At 41.8% G+C, this 24,124-nt stretch overlaps 1 protein-coding gene across 2 annotated transcripts in view; it reads right to left on the bottom strand.

Moving 5' to 3' along the window:
* Positions 1 to 1,688: 1,688 nt before the first annotated feature.
* The window catches only part of ARPP21 (cAMP regulated phosphoprotein 21), a 106,183-nt gene continuing 83,747 nt past the window's right edge, over positions 1,689 to 24,124 (bottom strand). For both annotated transcript variants that reach the window (XM_081996654.1, XM_081996653.1), the window contains 2 exons: positions 3,734 to 3,885; positions 1,689 to 2,562 (listed from right to left, as the gene is read on the bottom strand). In XM_081996654.1, coding sequence (XP_081852780.1) covers positions 2,305 to 2,562; positions 3,734 to 3,885 — 410 coding nt within the window. In that variant the 3' untranslated portion in view covers positions 1,689 to 2,304. The remainder of the gene's footprint in view (positions 2,563 to 3,733; positions 3,886 to 24,124) is intronic.

The following is a 24,124-nucleotide window of genomic DNA, read 5'->3' on the forward strand; positions in this document are numbered from 1 at the left end:
AAGAAGGAAGATCAATAAGGTAACAGTAGTGCTTCAGAGAAGAGAAGAAATGGGACTTAAATACAGTGATTACCAAAAGGTCTCTTCATGGCAGGCAGCACGAGGACAGGGGTTCACCCTCCCTCCCCTCTCATTCAGCCTGGCTACACACAACGTGTCCTGGGTGAAGTCACCCGTGGGTCCTTCCCGCTGGACTCTGGAGCCTTGATGGAGGACAGCCATTCATTCAGCCGTCATTCATTCAGCAGCAGCAAACACAAATACGTGTAATTATAGTAAGGTGGAGAGAAACCTTCATAGCATATAAAACATTAGAAGGAAATAAGCCATGCAGTGCAGGGCATTTGAAATGAGAGCTCAGGGTCACAGGTAAACTTAAAATACAGTATCTTGATTTAAAAAAGGAAAAAAAAAAAAAATCAATCAGTATGTTCTCCCAAGGCATTTTGCCTCTAACTGAAGAGTGAATTGTGTTTGCTTACCTGCTTATGTTCTTGACTGTCTCTCAGCAAATGAATGCTGATTACACCACAAAAAATTCAGTGTTTGCCTTTCTTATGATCCCATAGGACTGGATTCAGTAGAAATTCCACTTTAAGACACATATGTAAAAAAACCCTGAACCCTGAAAGATACCTATTTATTGTATAGAAGACAAAAATATTTGTTTTTAATATAGGTTGTAGCCTTTCCAGTTCCTGCTTCCATAGCTGAAGTGTGCGAAGGAAATGCTACTTCTCTTAAAATGGAAAATAAAAGCTGTTTCACATTCAGATTAACAATGGTCAAGGGCATTGTAGGCTATTGTCATCTTGAGTGTACCTAAATCATATTATGACAGATGCAGATTTTATGCACAGAAGGATCTCAGGCTTTTTCATGATACATATGAATAATTCTGGGGGCTCAACTCCTACCTATTTTAAAATGTGTTCAAAACTGATCAAAAATGCAGCTTAAGTGAAAAACAACACAGGCTTTTGTCTGGTAAACATTATTTTCTACTTGAGTGTTGTCATCACTGAAGCAGAATGAGGAACGCCATGCAGCATTTATGAATGAAGAATAATTTATCAGAACAAGCTGGGAATTTGACTGAACAGGGATGTAATAATGAGAAGCACCACAGGCATTCAAAAAAAGTTTCTAAAAAATTCTGGCAAACCACTGTGCTGCATGTTTAAGAGACAAAACCCCAAATACATTGTTCATCCCCACTACTTGAACATGCTGGATGGGATTCTTGGGTTGTCATCTTTTTTTGGCAAAATGGCTTTATAGCTAGAGTAGCAATGATCGGGTAGAGTATCTCTACAGAGCAGAATAACTGCTAGGTACTGTGGTGGTTATCTCAGTAGCAACAGATCTTCCAGCCAGTGGATGGGACACCATGGGACATCTGTTTCTTCTCATATTCAGCTGTTGGTTGGCCTCTAGAACAGGTATAAATTAGTAGATTGAGGCAAATTGTATTGGTGACATTACTTGTCCTAGGGATTGGAAAAGCATAAACTTAGTTTAAGATGATCTGGTATATCATTTATTGAACACTTTGTGGGTGTCTATGCTATCTATGCTACTATTTCTAAGTGGTCTTAGTTGTTATGGTACTGCATGGTAAGACACAGGTATGTTGCCTTTTCATCAAGCTCCCATAAACCCCGTAAGCACCATTCCCCCCTTAGCTTCACCTGAAACAAGACAGTGCAGAAGCAAAGGGAAATTCACTCACTCAGAAACAGAGAGGAAACCAAGCAGGTGGTAGAAACATGACCTTTCTCCATGAGGTCAAATAGCTTTATTGTGATTAAGCACTACAATACAGTATATATCCATAAAAAAACTCTATAATGTATATAAATTATTCCTTCCATTCAGTAATTTTTTTTTTTTTCATTTCCATTACAGCTTTGGTACAATGTGATTTTATTATATTTTTAAATACTTTTAGCTTCACAAACTCAACACAAAGTACAAAACTAATCCGAATTGGGGATATTACAATCTACACAGTGGTGTTCAGTGGTAGGAAAAAATCTTACCTCAATGAATTCATGTCACTAGCTAAGCTATAAAGGCATACCTAGCAGACATGACAAAAATATGCACCATTAACCAGCAAACATTTTTTTTCCAAAATTTATTTTATTTTTTACAGATTTTTCCAGCAGCAAATCACTTGAGCGTAGTCAGTACTTATGTCCTCAACTGATTATCCTATTGTGTTCCTCTTCATTTGAAGGCCATGAGTTATTTGTCAAATAATGCACCGCTATCCTCGTATATCCACACTAAGCCACAGTGTCAGTACTTGACCTGCCACCCTGCATTGTTAATGCTTGCACAGTTTGTCCTGCAGCTGGCAGAAATAACTGGAACGTTATTGGAGGGGCAGTGTGGGGCAATCAACCGTAGGTTGTTCTGTGGGGCAGGAGGTATGACATTACAGTAGACAGGCATTCCAGTGGCTGTAAGTGTTCCTTGACCTGATTGATTAGGTAGCATGATTGGTTGTTGATATGATTGTTGTGGCAATCCTTGAGAACCCTGGGTCATTGGCACCTAGGTAGGAATATGGAAAGACGTAGGAAAAAAACCAAAAAGTAATTACTGAACAAATTGAAGTAGGTCCTGAGTATCCCTATCTTCCTTCTAGCTGAATTTGCGTGTACAACACGTTCTGCCAAAACGTGTTGTTTTCTGCTGCTCCGAACTGTTCTCATCCCTGAGGGTTTTCTTTGTGAGAGAAGGGTTAAAGTGAAATCCCTCTGCTCCCAGGTCTAGTAAGTGGCTCTGTCAGGACCTAGCTGAACACGAATTTATGGGATCAGTGCAAACAGAAGACTCAATCCTGGTATATCTAAGCCATCTAAAAGATCTAAACCTTTAAGTTGATCATTAACCTTTAAAATACATTTTCAATATAGTTATTCTGAAGATATAAGGGGAAAATTTTACCCTCAAGCAATTCCCACATTTCCACCTGGGTTTCTGTAGTGTTTTCAGAGAAGCCGAGGGAGAAGGTGAATGGCTGTTCAATCAGTGCAATCTATTAAAACGAATTAGATGTCATTTATTTTCTTAACTTTCCAGAGGGACCAGCAGGAAATGTAAGGACAGGCCACCTCTCACAGAGTCTTGGCATATCTCACAGAAACCAGGTATAAAGGTGGGGAAAAAAGTCTGGCTAACTTACAGACTTGGTAAAAATCAAGCCACTGCCTTCCCTCTCCCCAAAACCCAATAAATACCAGTCTATCTGACTATAGTTTACTATAGAAGACATGGTAAAATCTTTGGTAGGAGTCTCCACAAATGAATAATTTTTAACTGGATCAGGCAAAGCCCTTAACTTCGTTACAGGAAGCAATACTGCACTGTCAAAGAAACACCCAAAAAATGAACAATAATGTTCTGTCTTTTATTTTTATAAATTCATTTTCTTCACAGGAAGAAGTATAATTCCTTCATCCTTTGTCACATTTTACCCGCACTGCAGGCTGTAATAAATAGTTCATTTGAAGTATTCCCAATTCAGAATGAAAATTGGGAGTACTAAGAATACGTAAACAGGAAGCAAAGAAACCAATTTGACTTAGAAGCCTATTTATCAGGAGGCCTCCTGCCACACAGTGTCCTAACGAAGTAATAAAGACCATTCCGTGATACAAAAAACTTAACGCAATTAAGCACTCTCCGAGAAAAGCAGTCTTTCTCCACAGCTCCCAAGTACCTGATAAGACGACATGGCTGGATACTGCACCATCATGCCTTGCACCTGATTTCCCTGTTGATTATTCATCAGGTTCTGGCTTTGGGGCGGCTGCTGCATACCCATGAGACCCTGGAACCCCTGCTGCTGGTTCGGCAGGACAGGCTGGTAACCTGGAAGAAGAAAGACCTCTTCAAATAACCCTGTCGCTTGCAGGGGCAAAATGATCCCATCATTTCTCCCTGCCTTCGTCAGAAAGTTGCTCTATTTCTAGAGAAGCAATACTGGAAGTTAAAATTGAAGGGGAATAAACAAACACCGTGATCTGACAGCCCTGGCAGGCTGATATGAGCGGGCAGCACACTTTCTTCGTGCTCTTCAGCCCTGCAGCAGAGAACACCTTGAGGGATGGACCACCTGACTTCAGCACGGGACTGTAAAGCCCTGAGCAGACGCAGGGTGCTACTGGCTTCTGGTTGCTTCCTCAGGGGCAAAACTCCCACCAGCTTCAAGGACATCAGTATTTGGCCTTCACAGTCTAATCGGGTGGTTTTCTTTCAGGTCACGTTTCTTATCTTACCCTCTTACCTTTCTTTAGCACGATGTAAGCGGAGAAGGCTTTATTTAATCAAGAACATCTGTATACACACCGGCTCCTACTTGCAATGCTTTTTATACAATTAGAGAATATTAAGGGTCATATTCCACCCTACTAGTTTCATGTTTGGCAAAAGAGGAAAATTATAGATTAGGGAGCGTCTGGTCTGCTCGGTGGGAACACCCAACTGGCTGCACAGGGATGAGAAGTTGATGCTTCTGTTTCAACCTGAGATTGGCTCTGTGTTCAAAGTCACCACAACATTGCAGGTTTTCTGCTGGGATGGCTCCTCTAGGACTAATTGAGAAATGGGCAAAGTCTGGATGATCTGGAGGGCAAAGCTGCTCATGAGGCAGAAGTGTGGACGGGAAGCGGAGTGCGAGCGGTGTGCTGCTTGGCAGCAACACGGTCCAGCCTGCGAGCGAGCCTTGCTGGATGGAAATAGGCTGGCTGGGTGATGCTACTATTTAGAGATGAAGGTTTTTGCAGAAAATCTGGGAAAGGAAAGGAAAATGCAGAAAGATCCTGTCCTTGAAAAATGCAGCCAGCCACAGTCATTATAAATCTATGAATAATTTCTCCTTAAGACATTCCCTCTCCTTTAGCACTCGTATTTTTTAACGTGCAGTTATGCAGTGCACTATTAACTCTATAGCGATGTTCTCAGAATAAGCATATTCCAAGCAAAGACTAATTATCAGAAGGAGCAATGCTGTGTTATTTTTATATGAAAAATGTATGTCATGTCTGCTCAATTTATATTCATGAATATAGTAAGTGGTTCAATGTACTTCACGAATTGGAAATCATCACCTGGGTATTTCTTCATTATGTAAGAAAAATAAAGTAACCAATATGTCTGTTTCTGCCAGTCTATTGTCAACTGATAGCTTTCCTTCAAAATCTTTTCTGATGCCAGAGAAATGTCAGGTACCTGTGATCAATTTTTTGGCATTAAAGATGCCTTTCCACAGATATGAGATTAATGTCTTGAGTCAAAGGAGAAAAAAAAAATAATTCCATGAGTGATTAACTTGGCTGGGATATAGCCTAAAACATCTCCCAAATGCACCAGATCATTATACATTCAAATTTGCTCTTTTCCTATGCACAAAAACAGTGTCAGCATATTTTTTAGTCACTAAAATTATCGACATCAGAAGTGCTGTAACAGAGTTTACGGAAGGCTTATACAGCAATAATAAAATTGCAAGTCCTCTTCTACTCCTGTCTACCAATTATGGGGGGGAGGGGAAGAAAGGACACAAATAAAAAAATTAGCACTACTATTCTGGTATTTGAAAGACTGGAAGTTTAAGCAGAGAGGAGTCAACTGACAGCAGAAGCAGCAAGAGATAATTCATCTCACGTCACTTGCGGTTATCAAAGTAAGTCCCAGATGTTTTAAGGAATGACAGTTTGATGGGTGGACCAGGGATCAAATGACACTGAGTTGGGGAAGGCAATCAAACATCTTATCTGGGCTCCCAGAGTTGGACCGTGATGCACTGGCACAGGCTGCTCTGCAGAGACAGACACCACTGGGGTCAAGTAGAGAGAAGCCTTTCTGTCACCTCTACTAAATATAATTGCATTACCATTACTTTAGTCAGACTACTGCTGATACTCTGCTGTGTGTTTGAACATACAGCTGTCTCTTCACATCAGCTCCGTGTTCCACGTTCTCCAAATACGATGAATTTATTGCCCAATACAGACATGACTCTCAAACGGAAACAAAAAGTTATGGAAATGACTAAGTATCTACTCTTACACTCAACATGTAGGCGTCATCTCATGGGGTACAATAACACGTACCTCTGCCATGAAAATCTCCTCTGTATTAGCAAACTCTGCGTAGTACATGGCACAACCACTCCACTTTTTAGGTGCAGGAATACAAAAAGGGGACGGGTTAAGAGCTGAGGTCCACTAGGTCATGGGTTATTATTTTAACAATCTTAATACTCTTCAAGGACTTTAGCAATTTCTCCTGCCCATAGGGCATGTGCACCCCTCGCCCCTGTCCCAGCATGCAGAGTCGTGCTTAGACCCCGAGAGTCAGGAGAAGATCTCTTTCCTACTCCCTCTGCGAGCCCTTTACAACGCTCTGACCACACAGAGAGGCCTCAATACAAGGAGAAAAAATATCTCACGTGCACTCTAACACAATTCCAATGTGATTAGATGAGAACAAACATGTATTAACATAAGAATCTGACTGCATTCTCTCCTGAACCTTCTTTGCCATTAAGGGAAATTAAGTCATTTCTTTGGCCCAGAAGGAGGTACTGTGGTCTCTTGACCATTTACTCCCTTGACTTGTGGGTGGCAACAGAGATGTTTAAGAAGGTTACTGGCCTGCTTGTATCCTTGCAAAGATGCTGGCTGTCATCTCTTCCTCATGTAATATTCTCAGACTTCTTTTTTAATGACCAGTACCCTTTGGAATACAATGAAATCATGGATGTCAGACCTTGCTGCAGACCCCAGCACAGCATTTCGTCAAAATCCAGCATCCCCTTTCAAGGCTCTGCAACTCAAGTGAAGCCACTTCACTTCACCTGATAGCAAAGTCTGACCCTTTACTATGTTAAATATATGAAGATGCAAGTTCATCCATTTCGTTGAACATAAAAACCTGACAAGGTACAAAAATATGCTCTAGTAGTGCAGAGAGTGTACAGAGTACAAAAAGGTGAATTCATTCCGTGGTCTAGAACAAGCTCTATAAGCAAGAGAAAAATGCCATGGGAAAACAAAGCAGCCCAAGTCCATTCTGCTAGATGGCTTCTGTTTTAGCACAAAAGCAAGGGGAAGGAATAGGCGCTCTACGTGGCAATTTATTTGAACAGTTAAGTTTTTAATATCAGAAACCAGCTGCTCTGAATTTCCCACCTTTGCAGCCCAAAGTCTGCAACTACGACTCCGCATGCCACATAATGTTTGAAATGGATCCTTCAGTGTTTACTGTGTGTTGATGTCTTGATATGTTTTTGCGCTCTGGCCAGGAAAAGAATGGAAATAGGAGAATTGAGACTCTACATATCAACCTTTCAGCAGTGTTCGTGAAACCATATCATTCTAGCAAATCTTTTTTTTTTTTTTTTTTGAGGGCACAGACTACCAGAGATCACTATTCCCCCAAAACTATTTGTTTTGTAAACACATGGTTTCAATCCTGAACTCAGCAATACCATGCTTTTGACACACTATTTATTTTTCAGTGAAATGAAAATAATACAGTGTTCTCAAAAGGCTCAGGAACCGGCTGCAGTGCACAACAGGCCGTGCATTGCTGGGCAGAGACAGATGTTTTGGAGCTACACAGGTGTCAGAAAATGAGTGAGAACAGGAAAAGGCACCATGCTTTCTGCAGCAAGTTTTCTTCATACTTGGTCTTTTGCTCATTAGCTTTCATACTACATAAAGTGTAATCTTTAAAAGCCTTTTTACTGTCCCCTGAGAACATACATACGTGGGTTATTTTCTAATGGCAGTACACATCAGATGAACCATCCTATTACTGCAAGCTCCAGGGCCTCTTTACTGCAATTATATCATCCTGCTCTATGTTATCTCTGCTACAAAGGAGGATTTTTTAAATCAGGGCAAACATGAGAGACATTGTTAAACAACCAGAGGAACAAACCGTGCACAGAATTTCAATGAATGCCTCAGAGGAAAAATGAGCCTTGGATTGCAGTCGAAATGGAAGAGGCCGTGATACCACCAAGATAATTCTTTGAACCTTCACAGCCTGCATCACCATGCTGACAGTCAGCTAACTTAAAACATCCCAGGGGGAGGAAGACTGCATGAAAGACCCACAGATGTTTTAATTTCTTGATGAGGCTATGGAGCTCGAAAGATAAAATGCAGTGGTCTTACACCTCTGCCAGTAACATCACCCAGAGCTGTAATTAAAGTGTATTTGGTGCTCTGCTGGCCTCAGCACACATCCTTTGTGAACGGCATGTCCGTGTTTGGAGGGATTGTTTCATTGCTCATTTTAGACTTGAAGCATAAATTAGCAAGATAGCTTTGCAATACATGTATCAGCACTCCAGATAAAGAGTAATCAGCACTTGGGCTGACGAGTGCAGCCGTCTGGCACGAGCTCCTGAACCACAAATCTTAATGTACTCTTACCACTTGAACAGAGTTCTTGCTTCTAAGCCCATCTGATGCAAATACACAAATTCACAGTGTCTTTGATGTGAAGTCATCTGAGAGCTCATCTGCTCCGTTCCTGCTTCACTCAGCCTAGTGCTCAGAGAAGCCGCGCCGTTGCTACCAGCAAACCCAAAATGCATGTACCTTCGCAACATGCTGCAGCAGCTCAGGCAAGGAAAGCCCAAAAGAAATTCAAAAGGGAAACCTCAGCGGGGCTAACTGGGCTGGGTGTGCAAATTTCGCCATGCTCCTGCCTGCTCCACAACTACTGCAGTGCCTTTCTCAGCCTGGCACCTCTCCCCTATGGCTTTGGTATGGAGAGGCTCAGCCTCCACTGCAGCTGCCACCAGGAAGAGATTGAGTTCAAGCTCCCAGGGAAAGCCAAGGGCCGCGAGCATCACCTCTGGGTGCAGACCCAAGGGCATACCCTGCGATATACTCAAAGCAGTGTAACAGCAGGTTCTGCACCCAGTCCCCAGTGCTGTGCTCACCGCAGGGGCGTACATTTGCAGAAGATTCCCCAAAAATGATAAGGGCTGAGAAGAGAGCTACAAAAACGATCCAAGGTCAGAAAGTGCACCTCTTGCTGGGAGACCTGATGAGCTCACTCTGCTCAATTTATTCAAAAGGTAGAGAGGTATCTGCTGGTAGGTAGTTCTTGAACAGAATAGAAAACAGTATAATAAAATTACACAGTTGGAAGATAAACCTAGAACTGTTCAGATGAGAAATAAAATTTGAATTTTCAGCAGACCCTATACTTAACAAGGGGGCAATTTCCCCAGAGAGGAAGCAAATTTGCTATCACCCGAAACCTCTAAAATGAGGATGGACAGCTTGGTAGTAGATATTCATCAGTTTAATAAGAAGTTCTGGGAATAAAGATATGATTAGAGTGTGTTCTGTGTCCAGTATTATTCAGAGCATTAAATTACATGTTCCAGACTTGAAATACTTACGAAAATGTGAGCCAGTTAGCTCTTAATGCTTTTCTGTCTTCCAAGGAAAAGGACTAATCTTTTGCATGTAAGACAGGATCCTCCTCCCAGTCTCTCCTCCCTTTGATCACATACTGCCAATGCCACCCAACTCACTCCACAAGCAGAGAGCTCACCTGTGTTCGGTGGATATTCTAAGGGCTATTTCTGGCCTATTTTAATTTACTTTGCCCTGGCTGGAGTAGCGCTCAGTACGTTTTGTAGGATGAAAAATATGATTGGTATCTATTCCCACAATTTTGCTAGGCTACGTTTTCCTTTTTAAAATATGGGTGAAGTAAAGCTATGGGTGAAGTATTAAAGTGGCTGGATGTAGCTTTTGCTCTGTAATCATGGAAACTTACAATGCCCATGGTAAGTTACTAATCAAAGAAGAAAACATGTCATTGTAAAAGTGCAATTCAGTCATGCACACATCAGTAAGTCTGGTAAAGTTTTTGGCAACTCGCTTATTTGCCAAAAGCTCTGAGCTGGTCCATCCCAAAGTACTTGCAAAAGTGGAAGGAAGAAAAAAAATGAAGCAAGCAGTTTGGCAAGATCAAACACTGTGTCTTGACACAAAGAACCTTTTGATTCTCAAACAGACCCTAAATGTCATCTGAAAAATATGAGGAAAGGAAGCCAGGTTGGGGAACCTTGCATTTAGGACAGTTGGCCAAGCTGTGGGAGGTGCATACTGAAATCCCTTCCTAGCACAACTGAGAGCAGGAATTTGAGGCAACGAGTTTCTAGCAGCCCCAACAAAGCCCTCCCTGCTGCAGGGGTCCGTCAGTCCCTCCTGCTGATGCTCCTTACCTCGCACGAGATACTCAAGTACTGGATTGCAACCAGATGTTTCACCTCCTATACGAACATTGTAATTACCAGATACAAAATCTCTCCATATACTGCTTGCTCTAGAGGAGCGCTGCTCCAAGGCGTTGTGCTCAAACCAGCTTCTCACATCCAGGAGTTACATGTTAGATTTGGGTGGCTACTGAGGAAATTGGGAGGTTTTTTTCATTATGCAGTTGGCCATTACCTGGACAGTTTCACCACAAATGATGGACTAAAAGTCTCATGGAAAACATAAAATTAAGCTATAAATTTAAGTTGATTTTGGTTTTAGCCTCACCCCAAGGTGTCTGGGAGACTTTGGAAGACTCCCACAGAAGACACACCAATTAATGTCTCCCTGCTGGTGTCTCATTTTCTGTGTGAGTCTGAAGATTTAAACTGCATCCTGTGCAGCTGGAATCCAAAACACTTTGTAAACAATTTTGTAGTTTAAATTTGGTTCTAAAATCCAAGGCATGCTGCACACCAAATCTACTGCAGTTGATCAGCCGATGCCTACTGTGTCTGCTTTCTCTCTGCAATACACGTAAAAATGTCTTGACCTAGTAAGATACTCAGGCTTTGTGTTCCACTTGAAGACATCATAGATAATTTATGGGTGTGAACTGGATACCATGTGAGCTAGAAGAACAAATATGTAACAGCTTAATGCTAAAAATCATCCCTTTCTCCTTAAAACATAAGACCATGCAGTTATTTTATTTAGTCTTCACACACATACAAAGGAAAAAAACAAGAATACCTATGCCTGAAATAAAGGAGTCTTAAGAAGCAACAGATAACTTGGAGGTATGATGTGGCTTGTAACACACATAAAACAGCACGTGTCAAAACCCAAAGCAGCACATGGACGCCTTTCCCCACAGCACTCTGCAGGCTCAGATCCTCAAAAACAAGAGAAGCCTTTTCATGTAAGGGACTTACAGTTTGGCTTCTTTCATTTCACATAAAAGCACATCCCACTCCAGCAGTACAGCTTGCAGGGGAAAGCATGGAGTATTACGCTAGTTTTGTTTTCAAACTTTAAAACTGATGACATCCATTCTTTCAATTTGTATGAGATAAAAACAATTTTTAGCTAATGGCACTCCAGTTACAGTAACTGAAAACACATAACACGTTAAATGTATTCTAAACTGATTACAATGACAGTGACTTGAATAATTCTCTGGGGTTATAAAACTGCAGGATTTAGAACTTAGAGCCTTGACACTTAATTGCTGCCAGAATCGTAGCTCCCTGGTCCCTAAATTGGCCGTAGCTTTGCTAAGACAACATTCACGCTTCCTGAACCTGGTAACAGATCAAGAGCCACATTTCTTGGCAGACCCACAGAGAAAGAGCCATATTCAGCTGCATTAAGGTGCTCGGCAAGACGCATATGCATCATAGATATGAGCCAGCAAGACTTTTTGTCACAAGAGAAAGAAAAATACTGGTTAGAAGACAGCTTGTCTGTCTTCCTCACCCCTCTTGTCTCTCTCTGGTTTACAAAGCTACAAATCCCACAAAATCAATAGTGCAAAAATATTTTCATCTTCAGAAAAAGAAGAAATCAAATTTGGAAATTTGCTGCAATTTTGCATTATTTCAGAGTGACCTATTTGTTGGATTTGGTAAAAACGGCTGATGAAAATACTCTGATACACAAGAAATATTTGTGTAGATAACAGCCCTGAAATCCCCCACCTGGCTAGTTCTGTCCAACTGCTAGAGCAGGATCTGTCTTATCTAGCTGAACTGCCCCTCCTTGTCCTCTTTATTTATTCTTCCTCGGAAAGCTATATGAAATCCTGGTTTTACTTGTTTTGCAACCCCGAGGGCTGGAAGAAACCCAAAGCACAGAGCACCCGAAGCATGGATGGTTTCATGTGCTACTCAAGACTCCATGGCCGACTGGGGGCACTTCTCAGCTGCTAACAAAATGGGAAAAAAAAATAGGGGAGTAACACAACTCCCCCAGCAATGCAAACCCTTCCAGTTCAAAAGATGTGCAGGATCAGGGCCTCACAAATCTATTTTTTAACTCTGCTTGTCCTATGTAAACCGGAACAATGTACATCTTCACAAAAGCTAAGAGAGAGTGCTTTGTGCACAGACTTTTCCTCAAGAATAGTCACTGCATAAAACGAATGGTCTCATCTGGGTGCTAGCAAGCCTCTTGTTATGGTGGGTTAGGTTATGCCAATGAGAAATGATGAAAGTAACACTGCATATCGCACATGAGATTTAGACCTTACACATCAAAGAAATACCCATTACATTTTCTTTTAGCCTTTGTCTATGATGCCAAGTTCCAACTGCTGGAGACAAGGAACAGAATTCTCTTTTAAAACCCACTTATATATGCTCGCTGTCCCATGGGGGAAAAAAATGTTTTTGCAAAGAGCACTGAACTGTTATTTAGAGCCTTCTACTTCATCATCCGGGCAACTACCTCTAGGGCAACCATGCAAAATCATGGATACAATGAATTTATGAATCACTTAAAGATGCACAGCCACCCCTCGGTTACTTTTCCAGAGCTTAAGAGAGTTGTTTTAAATCTCGGTGACCTCACTGCCAAATAAAAAGGCCCAGACAAATAAGAGGTATGATTGAATACTTTCATTATATACCTAATGAAATCACATACTGTAACATCTTCTGAGACTAAAATTTTAATTAAGGCAGGCTGGAATTTTGGCTCCCCCCCCCCCGCCATGTTCCAGGGGAACAGCAGGTAAGGTCAAACAAAAAGCTTATGTGATAAAATTGCGTGACAGCGCTCCTGGGAGACCTGGCATTATTAACAAGAACATGAAGAAGGGCACAGTTGAACAGTTCAAAGATAAATGACTGCATTCAGTTTACTTTTTGCTATCAGCTGGAGAACCTGAGCACGCTGTTGTTTGACAAGAAATGTATACAAATAAGCATCAAAAAGAGCTTAAAGGGATACAAATATAGGAGACTCAAAGTTTTTCTTCAGTTTAAAATCTAAATCTATTGTTTTACTCCTCTACACAAAGGATTTCCAAATTATAGGGACAGCTTTAAGAACAACTTAGTACTAGTAACTGGCTTGATACTGAAAATAAACCTGTTCTTGCTGAGAACCTAAAACCATGTTATTATATGACACATTAATCACTTATTTTATTCCCTTTTCAATACACTTTATGTTTTGAGACCGTTTAGCATTGTTCCTGTTCTTCAAAAACTATGGTAATTATTTGTTCTTCTCCTTGCAAGTAAATCCGAAGATAAATGGAAGGGTACCTCTTACAGACCTGGTATGTAACTCAAAGCTTCTGTAAGATTCAGAAAAGAAAATTCTATTTTTAAGACAAAAATCCTTTTATCTCACTTCAATAAAAACATAGAGGGAACGGCCAGCTGCAAGCCAAAATAATTGCAACACAATAATGCAGGGCTCCATTACAGCAGCATAATTCCGGTAAAGCAGCTGATCCAGGATCTTGGCACTTACTCAGACCCTGGAGCCTGACTTAAATACATTAACCCAGACAAAGCATGTGCAGCTGTTTTGGTAATCTGAGGCTTCTGCATTTTATTGGAGACCAAAAAAAAAAAAAAAAAAAAGTAATCAGCCAGCCAGCCAATGATGCAGGTGATAGAGAGAGGGGAGGAAAGTATTTTTTGTTTTTGTTTTTGAACTAAGGTAATCCATGACCAGGCTCAACAGCTCTGGGGAGATGGGCTTTGGAAAGCGTTTCCCTTTGGCCAGCACGATGGGCAAAGGTTTACGCTGGAGCAATGTAGGTGCCCAAAGCCAGCGGAGGGGCCTGCAAGGGAGGCTACTACAGGACATCGAACACATTATTCCGAGAGGGGTGAAGCCTTCTCATCCCCACAGAACTGCCACTGAAGGCACGCGCTGCAAGCTGGCACGTGGTTCTTGCGACACCAGGGAGATCCCGAATAGCGGTAGGGAAAAGCCAAGTGTAACCCACCTGCTCTCAGCCCCTGCACACCAATCCTGCCGACGTTAACGAGAGTTAACGCCGACCCACGGGCAGGCCAAGAGATTGTTCTGGAGAATTTGTGGGTTGCTCTTAAGAGAGCTTTACTGCTTAAAGACCAGAACAGATGCAAATCTAATCCTAGCTGCTACTATGGCCATAGGCTGCTATACTGCGGTAGTCTGCTGCAATTCCTCTTTACAGGATTTTTGAATAGCTAACGTACAACTAAAATACTGATGTAAAAACTCATTAGTGTTGATAGTAAGATTCCTTTGGCATATGGCATGCCCTTGGTCTTGCTTCATATTGGAAAGTGCCATCTAGAGAGACGCCCTTTCCAGCAAAACACTGTAGAGGGTCTTTGTTTAGAGCGACCGCGTAACATTATATTCAGGATTCTGCTGAATTCAGAAACAAAGTGTTCATACATTCTTGCAGAAAAACTAAACTTTCTTTAAAGCTAAAATCTACAGAAGAAATGATGCATATGATTAACTATTTTATTCCTATTATTTTCAGGTAAAAAACCCAAAACAATAGCTTTGACTGAAGACTGTGAGAACAAACTGCTCTTTTCTCATCTCTCTACCCAGAAAACTGTACTTTGCAGAATTGCAAAGTGTAACCTTTGTTGCAAATGTATTAATTTTCATGTGGGAATATTTTTCATGTGAAATGGTAACCTCCTGTAGCTCAGGGCAGGAATTTCAATACTGTAGCTGGTACAAACTTACACTTGGTATAAATTCAAACCCTTATTAAAAAAACAATTAGCACCAACTCTTGGTATGCATACACATACGCACACCTATATCTCTATCAGTGGAAACAAACAGCAGATAAAATAGAGAACTAAAGAAAAGTAGCCTGTTTGTTGCAATCACTGAGATCTAACCTAACCACCCGCTTTAATGGTGGGGCACGGGGCACATCGCAGCTCCAGACTGCGTGATGCAGCAGTCCAGCACAGGGCTGCCCAGGAGAGTTCGTTCAAATAATGAAAACGGTCAAGCAACATCAACTCAAGATAGTCCACTAGCGAGATCTTCCTTTGTCTGATTGCATCTGAATGACTTCTTCACCTGTGACAGGTGGTAATACGATCACTTTCCCCACTAAGTATAACGAGCCTGGCCCTTCCAAGGACACCAGACTGACCTACAGCTGTTATTTCCAGCCAAAAGTACCTGCAGACATGAGTGGCAGCGCTCAAGACATAGGAAGATAACAACAAATGTCCAAGTTGCTGATCATCAGCTGGGCTACGCGAACTCAGGGTGCGCAACTGCTTTCTCTGATGAACGCAAAGGGAAGCGGGAGATGGGTTAAGCCTTTGCGTATCGCACAGGCTGGAAGTGCACATGGTCAGTCAACGTAGCTCATCAGACAAACAGCAGCCTATGTAATACTCCCTATATGCAAGTGTGTCTGTGTTTACATTCTGTTATACAAAACCGTTCCTGGCCATAATGTAACAATCATTTCCAATATTCATTGTTTTGTTAGCAAAGCTGTAAGAACTGCGTGCAATGGGACAGCTAGCCACCCAAGCAAAATCAAGTGTGATCTCCTCAAAACCCAAATACAAGCATCAGATTTGAAAAAGGTCCATGCAAGCTACGAGCCCACAGATTCACTGAATTTCGGCAGGTTCATCTCTACCATTACACTAGTTTTATTTTCTGGATCGCCTCCAAATAAATAACAGCAGATTTGAGCAAACAAACCGTTGATCCCCCATCTATTGATCTACAATGTAGCTCTTGGCATCACTGAAATATCTACAAGCACAAGACCAGGGTGAAGCTCCACCATGGCAGCTACTGTGCACACTCCAAGGAACGGCTGCAGTCCCTTCACTGAAGATGGCACATTCTTGAATAGACATCACAGCTGGAGACGGAGAAATAAGCACTCAGAAGAAATAACTTGCTCAGAGGAAAACAGAACCGCACAAATCTTTTCTGGAAAAATACACCAAAATCTCTGTGCTCTGCCTCCCCCCATCCTGAGCAGGGGGTGCTCAGGCAGGCTGCTGCTCACAGCACGCTCATGGACATGATGGTCCATGTGACTCGCTGCTTCTGCCGCGCTGTTTGCTTACATGCAGCTTCAGGTTCGGGCTCCTGCCCACACCCTGTGTCCTGGAGGAAGGCTGCAGCGTGCTGGTGATGCATGGCGTACAGTACTGCGCTGCACTTTACCGAGGGCACAACAGGGTAAGTTACTCTTGGCAGCATAAATTCTCACGAATGATCCATGCGTTTCACCCTCGCAAGCTGGGCACTGCCTCATAAACACAACACCAGCTGTAAATACTGTCTGCAACAAAGGCATGGCCACTGCCTGACAGCACCCTTCCTCCCCACTAACACCTATAGGTTAATGTACCAAATCACGGAGCAAAAGGGGCTTGTGTTTGTTTATTTACCTATAACGTAAGGGCACAGCAAGTTATGGGCTACATCCCCTAGCTAGATGCAAAGAGGCACAAGGATGATACCGAAGCCAACAGGACTTTGATGGAGTATATGCCTGCCCATATGGGTCCAACTGCAAAAATGTAATCTTTTCCAAGTGCACCCATGCAGAATGTAATTCAAAGACTACTGGGGTTAGCAATCAGCTTTAACCGGCTTTGCACCATATTAGGAGCACTCGCCTGCAACATAGCGATTACTCTGGCCCATATACAGCAGGGCCCTTCAGCATTTGCTTAACTTCTAAGCATATGAGCCAATTTCTTGATTCCAGAGCAATGATTTACAGGCTGGAGTACACTTCTGGACTGAAGCCAGGGAACACAACCCCTTGAAAGAGACAATCTCCAATGGGAGAAATACCAACACATTTATTCACAGCGTACTCTTAGCATCCTTTAAAAGGCTCTGAGAAATTTGACCAGGCAGGTAGCAATCAATCTAAGGAAAAAAGGTCCCATTCCAATAAAATTCAGTTCTACAATACATGAAATCAAATCCTTTCTCAACTCTCCTTTTGCACAGCCACTGCTTAATCCACAAGCTGGAAAGCATGTCAAGATGGGACTGAGCCTGCATTCACATGTGACCCAATGTACATGTATGTACATATGTGAAAGTGCCATAAGACTAAGCATTGGCATAGTGGCAGATAATAAACCAAACAGCAACCAGGGACACATCTAACCTACTTCACTTCTGCGGCACAGGCACAGAGCGCTCCCAGTCATGTTTACCTGGCAATTAAAAACCCGTGTTGTTTACTAGTAGACCCTAGTTTACTTCACTTGTTTTAATTGAAAAAAGCTGTTAAGGAAATTGGGTTAGGCCTTTTCTGCTACTAAAGCAATCATCATTAGGACCCTCCATTCTCACTACCCCCTCAAATACAAAGCAAAAGACATATACAGCACCTACGCGTACATCAATCTCTTGTTCTAGGCACATTCTGTATCACTGCAGAAATGTAAACACCAGCTGCAATTCTGCCATAGGTACAAAAGCAATACACCAGATTACTGCACTAAAACTGGTCCGTATCTTTCAGCTGAAACCTTTTTCTTGGAAGGAGGTGAATGGCAAAATCTACAGAGGTAGTCATTCTACTGGCTGGTTAGCTTCACCTGTGGCCAAATTACTCATCTTACAAAGGAGGGAGTAAAAACCAAAAATGTCTGGAAAAGTAAAGACATTCCCTTTTGACATGCCAAATAGAACACTACCAATTTCTAAGGCTTCAAAAATTTTGTTCAATTTACATTTAAAAATATTTTAAATGAAATGAAACAGTTTCAGTGTTCATAGGCAATTTAAAGCTTTTGTTTCATCTTTTGATTTGCTGGGGAGGGGTGTGTGAGTCTTATTTCACAGGACTTTGATGCATTTTTTTGTTTTAATTGGCCAAGAAATCTGAGAAATAATTTGTTCCTACAATACTCTTGATAAATCACGCAGCTAAATCTGCAACACATGCCTATCTCCACATCACAGGCAAAAGTATTTTCAACTCCTGCATCGGGTGGGCAGAACAATATGAACATTTAAAAAAAAAGAAAAAAGAGGATTGCTCTGTCAATGTAAACTTTCAACTTTGCTTTTTCTAAAAAGGGTTTCGTGGCACTTTTGAAAATGTGAGGATTAGCACCTGGAGACACAAGTTCTTTGTGTATTCAGCAAAAGAAATTAAATAGATACGACACTGTCAGCAGCAAGCAGCAAGCTTTTCTGCACAGCTGCGCCAAGAAATCTTGGCCCAAAGACAGCAGGAGAAAGAGAAAAAGGAGAGGGAGGATGGAGGTGGCTTCAGAAGAGACTTCTTGGTTTCTACATTGATTCATTCCCAAGTCTCTGCCAAGTTGGCCAACAGGCTGACAGCGGCACCTTGGACACGGGCAGACATCACTCTGCCAGTCCTTGCATCACTTGCGCTAGCAGCAGACTTTCTGCGGGCTTGAGCAAGCCTGGAATCAGGCCTGCCGTCAACAGATGTCAAAATGTTCAGCCAGAGCGTGGTTTAATTCAGCTACATGAAAAAAACCCACAACCCTATCTTTGCACTTGCTCATCCCCAGCTTTCACTGCAGAGCACAGTAGTTGGAAAATTCCCACTCTAGCTGGTCCAGTGTTACTGCTGCCAAAGGACATTTTGGTTAACCCAACTGGTGCAACAGCCTGAGAAGGCTGATCTGCCATGCAAAAGCATTTTATGCAGACTTGTTCTGCAAAACCCACAGGATCAGTCCTGATCCCCTTATCTCCCCTCAAGGTATCTGCAACTGCACAACTGTGAATGATGCAAAATTTACTTTCATTAGCAAAAGAATGAAGCATACAACAAATTTAAACGTAGGAAAGTCTCCTGAATATACACGCTTTGTCTGCTGTGGGTCTCTCCAGGGCAGTGTCTGCTCTCAGAAATCACCGGGGCAGAGCTGCCACGGAGCATTTGCTGCCACATGGCACACTTTTCTAAGAGTTTGCAACCCCAGCAAAGCTGCGTTTATAGTCTTCATGGCCAAAAGTATTTGCAAAGTCTGAACTTGTGAGCACTCGGAGCTATGGAAAATAGAGACCATAAAAATATGGAGTCTTCAACTCAGCATAAATACTGAAGAACAGCCTGGGTGTGTGGTCAAGGTAGATTTGAGAGCCAGCAGCCCAAGTTTTTCCTTGCATACATTAAAAATATTGATAGCATTTTGCTTGCTGGGACATAGCGCTCCCTGAGTGCATCACTTCTCTTTTCTGCATATTAGTTTTCTCATCTGTAAAATAAGGTTTTGAGGGGTGACTTCTTCATGACACATTTTGAAATCCAGCAGTGCTGAGAAGTGCTATATACTCAACTGATAAAGTCAATGGAAAACAACTGATCTCTAATACAATATGTAATATAAAGAGACCTTTGAGTGCTGAATTTGCTCAGTTACATACAGAGCTTTGCAAAACTTTCAGTTGGATGGAGAACCCTACTTTGATCCAAAAAAGATGGGTTTTTTTTCTGTTGGCACCTGCAAGGGTAGGGCCGAATTCCCAGAGTCCAAAGTCCGCCAATACCAACAGGAAGGTGAGGAAGAGGGCATAGTAAGAATCATTTGCCAGAGCACAAGTCTTAGCTACAGGTCTGTGCAAACCAGAGATTTGCCAACAAAACAATACGAATGGGCATTTTGAAATCAACCTGGAAGGCTCTGCAAAGGCTTTGCGATGCTTGCTAGAAGGCAACTGCCAGCTCCCCATGCTCAGCTGAGGTGGGACAAATGTCTTCTGTGGAAAGAGCAGGTTTCTTAGTGGTTTTTCACAGAAACACAAGTATCTCGCATCCTTAGCTCCTCTGATCCTACAAAATGGTCTATGCACGTGAGCAGGGGTATATATGTATCCCTATACGTGCCATCACTGAATTTTATGCAGCACCATCATCCAAGGCAACCTTAAGCTAAAACACTTATTTTCTTGCTTACGTGGTCTGGATCGGGTAACTGATTTCATATACTTCTTCTGGGGCTGCTCAAAGTCAAACTGCAAAGCAGCTGCCAGAAATGTCTCTCCACGTAAAATTTACAACGTGCATTTCTGAAGTGGTAGCTGATGTGCCTAGCCAATCTGCCGAAAATGTCTGTGTAGCTAAAATTGTTGAAAAGAGAAAATCACAGGCTCTGCAAACACATCTGCAAAATGTTCTTTAACAACTACTGCTCATTCCAAGTGCAAACCTTGAGAATAAACACTAACTTCTGTAACTGAAAAAGGACAAATGTAAGTCATACCTTTAGACTACTCCTTGTGACAAGGAAATCAATTTACACCTATAAATTTTCCTTAGAGTAGAGCCATTGTTCGATTTTAAACAATTAGCGTAACTTCTTCAAACTAAAAACCAGATGAATACAATCATCACATTTTAGCAAATATATCTGCTGCAAATAAATATTTTTCTAATTATAAAAACTGACTACTTGATGGGCCTTGTTCTCATATTCTGGAATGAGCTACTGCAGCAACTAAAAGAAAAAGCACTTTTTTTCCCATCATAGGAGAAGCCATGGCAAATTGATTCATAAATATTCGCTGGTATGTTAGGGATGGCCATAAAAAGGAAACATTTTACTGGCTGTGCTGGAAACAGCGCATTTAATGTCAGAGCACCCCTGAGAAAGAAGAGCTGAGGAGAGCTCAGGCTTGTTGCAAGGAGCTTCCAAGTAACAGCAAGGTCCTGAAGCATCCACAGGTCACACTCATGAATAGCTCTACCAAACAAACCAAAAAAACCATATGATGGAGGGAGCTTGTGTCTGTCTAGAGCTCACAGTGACATTACCAGGGACCTGCCTGGTGGGGCTGGCGGATGGAGGCAGTCCCACCCCGCACACCTGGGACTGGGAGAGGGTGGGCAGGTGGCCTGAGCACAGCTGGTCCTTGCCCAGGAGAGTGGGTCTGGCTGCCGAGACACAACTTGCCCTCTCCCCAGCCCACGCCTGAGCCTCACATGGCAGCTCTGAAGTCCTCATGCCACTCAGGCTCCTGGCTGTTTTCTGTGATTCAGGGGAAGAACTCCCAGATGAGGAAATTAATTATGCCTTAGGCACAACTACATACTTGTCACTTCCTCATTACGCTATCCTGCAGGTCGCAGGTAGGAAGGCTTGTCTGCAACTGCTTTCTGGATTTGAAGAGGTTTTTTATTTTAAATCCACACAATTGATTACTTTGGTAGATATTCTGCACAGATAGCAAACAAACTCTATGAGGCAGGGAGGCTGCTGCAGCTCCCCACTGTCCTACTCACTGCGGAGACTCCACAGACCTGGATGGCTGTGTAGCTGCTCTTCCTGAGCGGAAGAGGAAAAGAGCTACAAAACAAAGCTACCCCAGCTGCACAAACTGCTTAAAGGAATGAAAAATCAACAAACTGGAAACAAACTGCAAGTGTTCTTTGAGAGAATAAATAATAACAAAAAAAATACTACTCTAAAACACCTCCCATGAAAGTGCTGTCCTCTTTACAGATCAAGGCAAAGTTTCCATTTAAAAAAAAAAATAAAGTAAAAAATCAGGGCTGCTCAAATTCATTTTATAAAATAAGTTATGATGCATTACAATTTACACAAATAAAAGTCCAGAATAGTATCAAGACTATAAAGCATGAAGATAACATACTGTTCTGGCAAGTGATAAAACTGCTCAGTGACAGCAGTGATTTATTGAAACAATTCAAATACACTCTGAAAGTGTATTAGCTTCACCTCTGCCCACAAAGGACGCATTTTAGCAGGGTAGGCCATGCCAGTGATAAATTACATACCAGCAAGAAGTGAAGGCAATTGGCAACATCAGATGCCCAAAGGCTCTGAAATATTGTGATAATGCGTTTTTCATGATAATACCTCACATGCAATGGCATCTGAGCACCTAGAGAAACACATCAAAGCTGCATTTTCCTTGGCTTTTTGGAAGATAACGTTACGATGGTGAAAGTGGCTGGGACTTCCCAGCTAAAGCTTACATACAAAGCGTTTACAGACTGGCTGGGGAACAAAGTCTGGCACAGAAGGTAATTTAGTTTAGACTAAATTTTAGTTTAGACATTACCTTTTAGGTGGAAGCTGGAAAAGCAAGCTGCCTCTTGCTTCCAGGTTGTAGGCACTGAAGCAAGCCACGGGCTGCAGACCCAAAGGCTGTAAACCTACCGTAGTCCTTGACTGCACCCAACCACTGCGCAGCTTCTGCAGGGCTGGTAACGTGACCCAAGTGCTGCCATGGTTTATCTGTGCTCCTATCCAGAATGAAATGGGGACTTGGCCATATGGTGGTCACCATGGCCATGCTGACACCTGTATCATCACTTCTGTGAAAGCAGCGAGTTACTGGGCATGCTTGTTCACTGGTCACGCTTGTTCACTGGTCACACCAGTTCAAAACCTGCAGTAAGAGCCAGGCCTGCCCCATGGCTCAGAGTAGCACCGGAAAAGGAGAAAGTACGATGCTAAAGTCTCCTCCCACAGCGAGGTTTTACTACTGTAAAAACATTGACAAATTGTTTTCTTTTAAGTCATTTTGGGCTAAATTCTACCCTCTGATGTACTAGCATAGACCAAGATTGACTTCACTTGGACAGCCACACAGCCTCTTCTCCTCCTATTACCAGGAAAAGTTTAACAAATTGTATCTGCCTGCAGCTATTACAGTCCTCCTATTTTGACACACTAGGAAGCACATCTTTGCGTCTTTACAGCTCTTACATTAAAAAAAACAGGAGAAATTAATGACTTGGTCAAAGTCGTTACATCTCGCTGTGGATCGAAGGAACTTTATCAGCAATTATACCATAATTGGCTCATATCCAAAAGATAAAGCACATTTAACAAAGAGTTTGTTACTGGTGGGCATTTTTAACCTCTATTTAATCCAAAACACTCCCTCATGAAGTGATAATGAATATCTATTTCTATGATACCCATTAACATACAACCTGAGGACCTCAGACATGTTACATACTTATAGAATGAGTTTGTGTAACTTTTTAGAGGAAGTTGGCCATTTCTTGAGTTTATGCCAGTAAATGCCCGAATCGTGTTTCTATATTTACAGTCTCTGTATGAAAAATGCCCCAGTGACACTGTAACTGAAAACACTTATATACAGATTGAAACTTTAAAAAGTAAAGTAAAGCTTTTAGTGTAGCTGAACACCTTCCCTACAGATGGAGACTTAGAGAAGATGCAGAAGTGGCAAAACTTAGCAGTCATTTTTCCAATTTCTCTAAAGCATTTGGGAAGGAAGAGCTCAGCATCTTTTTGAACCTGCTCCTTTATCTATTTTTGTAGCTTTAATCTAATAATTAAAAGAAAGAACACTTTCTCCTTGAATTGAAATTCTGGGTACTACAGATATCACAGCACAGTGCAGGCTATTGCTTCCATTTATTTACGGCTCTGCAGCACCATTCTTCTTTAGAAACATTTGCAGGAATTGAATTGATTGTATGTTAAGTGTTATTCTTAATAGTTTTTCCATTGCTAGCTAATGGAAATATGGATTCAACATTATTTTAAGCTCAATGCAGTGTAAAAGAATTAATTTAGTACACTGTAATTATGATTTTTTCATAGCACTTAATAGAAGTACAAGGCAGAAATAGATTTCTTCAAGCAAAGGAGAAGAACAGGAGCATTTTTGTTTCTTCAGTAACAACTTGAATATCAAAGCTGTAACAAGGAAGTCACTCCTCCCCCTTCTTTTTCTTGTCTATACCCTTCAGATTTATATTTGCTACTTACATAAAGTAACGTGTTTGCAGCATCCCTCAAATTTTACCTTATCAAAAGAGCAGAAATATTCTGCTAAACTTTACC

Source organism: Phaethon aethereus, assembly GCF_964289735.1.
Source record: "Phaethon aethereus genome assembly, chromosome: 2".
Taxonomy (NCBI): Eukaryota; Metazoa; Chordata; class Aves; order Phaethontiformes; family Phaethontidae; genus Phaethon; species Phaethon aethereus.